This window comes from Didymosphaeria variabile (genome assembly GCF_027946475.1).
Source record: "Didymosphaeria variabile strain IMI 356815 chromosome Unknown scaffold_7, whole genome shotgun sequence".
NCBI lineage: Eukaryota > Fungi > Ascomycota > Dothideomycetes > Pleosporales > Didymosphaeriaceae > Didymosphaeria > Didymosphaeria variabile.
This window is the reverse complement of record NW_026611626.1, coordinates 2,485,401-2,493,590: the sequence shown is the minus strand read 5'-3', so window position 1 is coordinate 2,493,590 and position 8,190 is coordinate 2,485,401. Positions and strand designations below refer to the sequence as shown.

The 8,190-nt window shown below is 53.6% G+C and overlaps 3 protein-coding genes across 3 annotated transcripts; 2 read left to right on the top strand and 1 right to left on the bottom strand.

The window, feature by feature from the left end:
• On the top strand, positions 1-718 carry N0V89_009968 (uncharacterized protein; the record flags this gene model as incomplete). Its single annotated transcript, XM_056218713.1, has 2 exons — positions 1-260; positions 598-718. 2 exons carry the CDS (start codon positions 1-3, stop codon positions 716-718), a joined length of 381 nt encoding a protein of 126 aa, XP_056067978.1.
• A 576-nt stretch (positions 719-1,294) lies between these two features.
• N0V89_009967 (uncharacterized protein) lies at positions 1,295-2,448 on the top strand (the record flags this gene model as incomplete). Its single annotated transcript, XM_056218712.1, is given in 2 exon segments — positions 1,295-2,257; positions 2,269-2,448. 2 exon segments carry the CDS (start codon positions 1,295-1,297, stop codon positions 2,446-2,448), a joined length of 1,143 nt encoding a protein of 380 aa, XP_056067977.1.
• A 3,412-nt stretch (positions 2,449-5,860) lies between these two features.
• N0V89_009966 (uncharacterized protein) lies at positions 5,861-7,290 on the bottom strand (the record flags this gene model as incomplete). Its single annotated transcript, XM_056218711.1, has 2 exons — positions 5,861-6,562; positions 6,727-7,290. The coding sequence occupies 2 exons, from the start codon at positions 7,288-7,290 to the stop codon at positions 5,861-5,863; spliced, it is 1,266 nt and encodes a 421-aa protein (XP_056067976.1).
• Positions 7,291-8,190: the final 900 nt, after the last annotated feature.

Genomic DNA, 8,190 nt, shown 5'->3' with positions numbered 1-8,190 from the left:
ATGAGTGTCTTCAGTTTCTTCACGATCTTGACGATGGCTCTGCTCGGTGCTACTGCCCCTATCGAGCCCAAGGATATCACCCCCGCCTCGCCCCTCCTCGAGCCCCGAACAGACTTCTGCGCTCATGAGCCGCACTGCGCCCTCATCACGTTCGACTTCCAGAAGCAGATCGAGCTCGACAACGAGACCTGTCGCGATCTCAAGGACGGCAACTCGGTCACAGGCATTCTGATCTCTAAGTGCTATTGCACCCTGTTCAAGTAAGTACCTCCAAGCTCCAAGAGACAGGGAAGGAAAGGAGTGAAGAGTTGAAAACGGGTGGATGTTACGGGTGGGAGCTAACGAGGACAGGGAGTATGGATGTGCCGGGGCATTCTGGTCCGGTGGGAACTGCAATGGGCTTATGGGCCCGGACTTCCAGTATCCTGTCAAGTCAATCGCGTGCAGTGGGCAGTGAGGTGTCGGCGGAAGAATGGGTGGGTACATGAGGTGGCGGAAGCATGAATGACTGGAGTCGGTGGGAGTGGCAGAGGCGGGGCTGATGATGAATTACGATCGAGGGTTTCATACTAGCCATTCGGCATATCCAAATCTCAGCGAACTTGCTGGACGGCTTCTGAATGAAGAGTCCTTCGGAAAATCCATCTCTTTACACTTGAACCAGGGCATCATCGAGAGATCCTCTTCGACCGTGTTTGGCATGCTGAGCCAGGGGTGAAAGTAGAGTATGCCGAGCAGAGCTACGGTCTCTTACAGCCGGTTGGGTCTATCTCTTGTAGTGTATGGGCCGGTTTGCCTCCCAATCCTCCCAATCCTTCCGTTTGAGAGGGAGGTAATGGCTTGGGAATGGAAATGTTGTATGAATGATAGTTGAGAACGTGGACTTGGTATAATTACATGGAATGAGGGAGATACTGAAGGGTGTTCCTTCTTGAATGGCGGGTTCTTGTCGAGACGGCTTTTTCTAGACATGTAAGTTTGGACTGTCTACTGAGTCCGTTTGAAACGTAAAAATTCTTCGAGTCTTTCTTGCATTGTTCACCATTGATGCGGTAAAAGATGAACGTTATGGAAGGAAGAATGTCGGTGCACTTGGAAAGAGTGACCCCGCGTCGTGGACGCGTTCTTAAATCCGCACTACGTCCGTGTACGCGCCATTGCCACCGTGAACTTTGATGCATTGGACTTCACCTCTCACGCCTACCACACTCTCAACGCTCCTTTCTCCCACGGTTTGACGTTTCCATACACTCTCTATAACACCGTCACAACAAGCGCATGCGCGTACTTCAAGATGCCCCTCGGTTTCGAGCGCATCAACGAACGCACCCAGCGCCCGAATGCCCACATCAATTTCATTCGGCCGCTGCCCGGTGCGACCGCAAAGACCGCCGAAGAGATCCTCAACCGCGTCGCTGCCATCTGCTATCCCTTCATGAAATCGAACACGATCCTCGTCCAAGCCCTCGAAGAGTTTCCTTTCAACCGAGAGTTCGTCGGTCGCAACTTCAATGCTGGCGAAGTCATACAACTTGTACTACGAGATAGAAACGGCATGTGGCTTCCACAGAGAATGATAGAGATGGTTATGGTCCACGAGCTTGCACATTGCAAGCAGATGAACCATTCTCCCTCATTCTGGAAGGTTAGGAACGCCTATGCTGACGAGCTGAGAGCTCTATGGACCAAGGGATATACCGGCGAGGGCTTGTGGGGACGCGGCAGAGATCTGGACACCGGCGCGTTCCAGCAGGAAGGCGGAGACCCTGGGGATATGCCGGAACACATCTGTGGCGGAACATACGGCCGACGGTCCTCTAGGAAGAGGCGAAGGGGCCGCAAAGTCAATGAGAATCTCACCTATGCGGAGCGTAAGCAGCGCCGGATTCTGAGGAAGTTTGGCGCAGGCGGTCAGTCACTGGGATCAGATGAGGACACTAAGGTAAAGCTCGAAGGAGGCGTCGCGAAGAAGGGCAAGCCTAGAGTGGCGGGTAGCGCCCGAGGTCGAGAATTACGGGCAGCAGCAGCACTGGCGCGTTTCGATACACCAAAGAAAGAGCAGATTGAGGTAAAGAAGGAAGAGACATCCTCAGACAGCGAAACAGAAGACGAGGACACCAATTCACTTGACGGAGAGGCAGCCATCGACGTGGACGGCAAGAAGATGACCGACGAGAAGGGCCGTGCGCTTGTGAAGATTTGTGAAGACGAAGACACGAAAGATGGCAATGCACAGCGGGAGATGGACGAGCTGCAAGTTTTGCATAGGCCGAAGCCAAAGTCAAGCATGCCTGCAAGGTCGTCACTTACGAAGGCGAAGGCTTCTCAATCCTCCGCCCGGTCCCCAGAATCCGCGAAATCGTTGCCCGCCAAATCGAAATCGATCTCAAGCAGCACTCCATCCGCAAAACCGTCCGCTCAAGTTATCCACATCGACGAAATATATAAGCGACGTCCAGCGCAAGCTTCACAGCCTCCAGCTGCCCGACCACTTCCGCCCGCAACCACAACGTGCGCCGTGTGCTCGCTCGAAAACGAAGTCGGTTCTTTGACATGCATCGTGTGTGCTCACGTCCTGAACCCTCGTATGGATTCGAAACATTGGACTTGTAAGAGCGTGGCATGTGAAGGCAGCAGCTACATCAATGCGGGCGACGTAGGGCGATGCGGGGTTTGCGGCGCTGCCCAAGTAGGGCTATGAAGCAAGAAGGTCATCTGATTATTTAAGAGTTTTATACCCAATATGAGCGTTCGTTAATTTGATTTTCATCGTCTTATTCGCTGCTTCCTGTGAGCTGCTGTAAGCCGTTGCTCCTTCCCATTTACACAATGGCGGGGTCGTAAGCAGCATACCTTCCTGTGCGCATTTGCTCAGCCTTCTCCTCTCCATCTATTAATTCTTGCTTTGAAGCTCTGGTAAGAGCCACTGTCGCGACCTTCCCGCGTACATCTTTGCCTGATCTCACATTTGCGCGTGGCTGTCCTCGTCCTTTGGCGATTCGCTGTGGGCAACCCCAGGCTTGTTCTTCCATTGTGCCGCTCCAGTCGAATGTCCGAGGATTGATCCTATTTCTAAAGTCTACGACAGCGCTCCGTAGCTTCCAACACCGAGAGGAGCCAATGCAACCCGATCACGAATCGGTCGAAGCTCACAGTTGTGGACTTTGCAGAACATTCGGCCTTGCGCGGGACATCCCTAAGCGGATCCAGGCTGTAGCGGATGGTCAGTTGGGTCTTCCAGATTTCGACAGATCAGGTGAAGGGGCACATGTCCATAATCCGTACATATCGAAATCGCACTCGCTCACAAGAGAGGCCCTTCTAAAGGGATGTTCTCGCCAGTGCCCATTGTTTCAATGGATCTCCAACTCTCTAGGTCGTAGCCTCACCTCCTTTAAGGCAGAGGTGGCCCGAAAAGGTATCCGTGTACAGCCGCGGTTGCAGAATGTGTCGGGAACACTCCAGGATGACAGTATAGACCATCCCAAGCATAATTTGGATCTCATAGACCCTGCGAGAGGACTGGATGTGCGCATCAGCGTTAAAAGCAACGTCGCCGAAGGGGGTGAACTCACTATCGGGTACGATCCAAACCCAATCATCTTAGACAAACTCTGGACGGCCACTTCCAGACCACAACGGGAAATGGAATACGATGCGTTTGAAAGGGCGTATCGAGGAACGTGGAGGGCACCTCTTATGGGATACACAACCTCAGGTAGGTCTTGAGCCGGTGAAAAATGCGTTGCTGTCTGGGAGACGCTTCCCGAAAGACGAGTTGGAAGATTGATCAAACGCTCCAATTGGACACGCCAAACTGCGCGTCAACTTCCCCAGTATACTCTATTCTAGATAGTGATTTTCCGTTCATGACATCGTCCAAGATCTCACACAACATTATCGACGGACTTTAAAGGCCATGTCGCACGTGCGAAGTTGATTTCCAGCTGACGTCCTTCCTTAGATGACCCCACCGCGTTCTGTATCTTACCGCGTCCGGCCAAATCATCTCTCGACGCTGAAGAAAGCTTCCTCCTCGCTCGTCGCTGGCTCGATGAGTGCACCCATCTGCATCAGAATTGCGCAAGGGGGCCGGGAGTGTTGCCACACAGGGTCATCGATATTGGAACCCGCTTCCCTGTCCGTACGGTCAAGCTCCACTGGACAGAAGAGGGCGAAACAGGCCAGTACCTCGCTTTGTCTTATTGTTGGGGCGGAAAGCAATCGCTTGTTACTACGACTGCAACAGCTCAAGAATTCACGGACGGCATCCCAACCTCTAACATCCCCAGGACGATTTTGGAAGCGATCAATTTGACCCACAAGCTTGGGTTAAGGTATCTATGGGTGGATGCGCTATGTATAATTCAGGACGACCCTGAAAATGTTGCTCGAGAAATCAGCAAGATGGCGCAAATCTATCAAGAAGCTTGCATTACTATCTCGGCTGCTTGTGCCAAAAGCGTCAGTGACGGCTTCCTTTCCCGACAGCGAATGCCGACAATACCACCTGTCAAGGTCCCTCTCGGGTTTCCAAATGGCGTGGAAGGTTGGCTCTACCTGCAGCAGCCTCATGTTTACTCCAGTGTTGAGGATCCCATCCACCTCCAAGCTTGTGAGTATACCAGGCATATTGTATTAAGGCACGGAAAATTCAGGTCATATGTCCAGCACGTTGACATGGTCTCGATGACTGCGTCTCCAAGGGGGGTGGACGGAATACAGCTGCACCATCCGATGGTTTATTGCTGTCACCCTTTCCGAATAGTCATTTACCCCGATGAAGAATATATTGCTGACATTGCCTCCATAGGGACACTGCAGGAGCACATCCTCCCCTCCAGGATACTTTTGTTCGGCACACAGGGTCTCTGGTGGACCTGCTCATCAAAAGAATATTCCAACATCTCGAATACCATTGAAAACTCTAATGCGTACCCGCCCCAAATCATTCCCGGCTCAACAGCAACCACAATTCCGAATCTGACCTCCTGGCGTTCTATAGTCCGTGGCTATACTCGTCGTTTCCTGACCGTCTCAACAGACAAGCTCCCAGCTATCGCGGGCGTCGCCGCACACTACAGCAAAACGTTCAATGGCGCGTACCTCGCTGGCCTGTGGGAGTTTGACCTCATTTATGAGCTTATGTGGTGCTCCACTCGCTCGGATATCACACGTCCGGTCGTCCAACGGGCTCCCTCCTGGTCATGGGCGGCTGTAGACGGCGAGGTGCACCATGACTGGTGTCCTTTAACACTCGGCCCACGATGTCCACATGTTCGATTCTGCACTGCTACACCGACGTCAAGGTCATCTCCATTCGGCTCCGTAGACCATCAGCGGTGTGTCCTCGGACTGGAGGCTCACTTGGCGGAAGTGTACTGGCACGAAGATCGAAAGCGCATTCTCGTGATGCGTCCTGAAAACATGGCTGAATTGGAGATTGGACGGTCGCAGGCTGACGCGCTGGAGGTGAGCAATCACGGTGTTGGCATGAAGGTATGGGCGCTGGTGGTCGAGGAAAAGCCGTGTCGCGGATTGTTGCTGGTGCATGTTGATGGGATTACAATGAGAAGGGTCGGCATATTTTATCGTATTTGGAAGCCGGCCGCATGTCAATTCAAGCGAAGGCTCATCGAGATCATTTAGTGTACGCAATCGGGTAGAACCAGTAAGCGACGATTACAGCATCTGACTCCGTGCGAATGACGCTGGAGCATATTCATCTATATTCTAGCGCTTTATACGTGCTATTCTGAATTTCCGAGAAGTCCACCTTTTAGCTCCCTTGTTTCCAGGAGCAACGCAAACCCCAGTCAGGGTTAAGTCAACATACGAACACCCCTGAGACATCCGCCCTCTACTTCGAGATCATGTGATCCCGCGCCGGCCCAACTCCAATCCACCGCACCGGTACGCCAACGAACTTTTCCATGTACTCGATGTACTTCCTCGCGTTCTCGGGCAATGCGTCCCACGACTTTACGCCCGTCGTTGCTGTCTTCCACCCTGGCAACGTCTCGTAGTGCACTTCTACCTGTGAGAGAATCTCGGTATCAGCGGGGAAATACTCGAGCGTTTGGCCATTGTAAGAATACGACGTGGCGACCTTGAGCTCGTCAAAGTCATCCAGGACGTCCAGCTTAGTCATGTTGATCGCGGTGTAATCGTTGCACGCGTGGCTGTGCTTGACCACAACAAGATCCAGCCACCCACAGCGCCGTTTCCTCCCGGTAGTAACGCCCACTTCATGGCCCTGCTGCTGGAGCTTCTCGCCGACGGCGTTGAGTTGTTCTGTTGGGAACGGACCGGAGCCGACGCGCGTGGTGTACGCTTTTACGACGCCGATGACCTCGTGAATGGAGCGCCAGCCGAGGGTTAGGCCGGTCATGACGCCGCCGAGGCCGGTGTTGGAGGAGGTCACGAAGGGGTAGGTGCCGTGGTCGATGTCGAGCATGAGGGCGTTTGCGCCTTCGACGAGGATGGGGGTTTTCTTCTCTTTGGCGGAGGCGAGGAGCGGGACTTGGTCGACGACGTATTCTTGGAGCTTGGAGCGGTAGTCCTGCAAGGCATGTTAGTCTGTGAATGGACAGGGCCATGTGTTACCCCAGGATGCACTTCGCATAGCCCACTGTAGGTGGACTGATGCGGGGCAAGACATTGTCGTTTGGCCTCTGTATAGGACATCCTGGGTCGACACAGGGTATTGAGCAGCGCCTGGCTTACCTTGTATCTCTTGATCTCCTCCTCAACGTCATACTTCAGCAGGTCGCCGAATCGCTTCTTGTATCCGTCCGCCAGTCTCCGGAGACCAGCCTCAAACTTCTCCTCATTGAAGATATCGCACATGCGCATGCCGCTCCTAGTCATCTTGGTGCTGTACGATGGGCCGATTCCCTTCTTCGTGGTGCCGATCATACCACCACCAAGTTCCACCTCCTCCAAACCGTCGACCAGCTGGTGCACATCGAAGACGACCTGCGCCCGGTCACTGATGTATATCCTTCCATCTGTCTTCAGGCCCTTCGCATCCAAAGCCTCCAGCTCCTTGAAGAAACTCGGCACATGGACGACGCAGCCACTGCCGATGAGGTTGACGCAGCCGGGGTTCACGAGGCCCGATGGCAGGATGTGGAAGTCGTAGGTGACGCCATCGACGACGATGGTGTGGCCGGCGTTGTTACCGCCCTGGGCGCGGCAGCACAGTTTACTCGAGTGAGCGAGGATGTCGGCAAGCTTGCCCTTTCCTTCGTCGCCCCATTGGGCGCCGAGGACGACAGTGACGGACATGTTCGAAGAAAGACGACGAGAGCGGGCGGGGCGCCGGCAGTGTATTTAATTGCGCATCAAAGCGGGGAGTCACGGAGGCGGCCGAGGGGCGCTGCGATTCGGCGTGTCAGCTGTGGCCCAATGAAAATGTTTGCGCTGGGCGCGGTGGGAGTGAAAGATCGTAAAGAGCGGGTATCGGAATGGCTATGACTTGGCCGTGAACGGCATGTCTGGCGACGCATTGGAGACTCACAGCAGGCTCTTTCGTCCTCGGATTCTAGCAGGCGGAGCTTTGAGGTGTTGATGGAGCAATTGACCCCTTGAGTCTATGGATTTTCAAAGGCACAGGGCGTTGAGGCTCAAATGGGGGAAACTTTTTGCTCCGCGATTGCCATGTGCCCCGCCCCCACCAAATGCGGCCGGTGACGCGATGTCGCACATTTTGCATCACCTTGGGCGTCCAATCAGCGGGCAGTGATATGTCTTACGTAAGACGGCGTCCTTTGCACCACATGTTTATTCCGATCATTCTCGTTTGTCGTTCGCTGATACCTGAGATGTGGATTCTCCCTTTTTTCTTATTCGTATGATCAAATCCGTGCTATGTTCTATGTGCACACATCGCAGCAGTCATCTCAAGAATCCTCACCGAAAAGATTTGCGCGAAAGGGCTTGCCCAGCCCAGTATTCCTCTCATCAAGCACTCCAACTTGAATCAAGAAGCATGGTGACCTGCGGGATAATATGCCCCTCATCCGTGTTGACCCGCCCATACTCGCCAGATCGTGCAGACGCCCACTGGATGCCAAACGGAGAGGTTTCGTAGACGATTGTGGGATGGGGTGATTTGAGTTCTGTGGTGAGATTTTCTGACCAAAAGCATGTAGGGATCAGTAATGCTGTTTGAGGTTGACGATATTC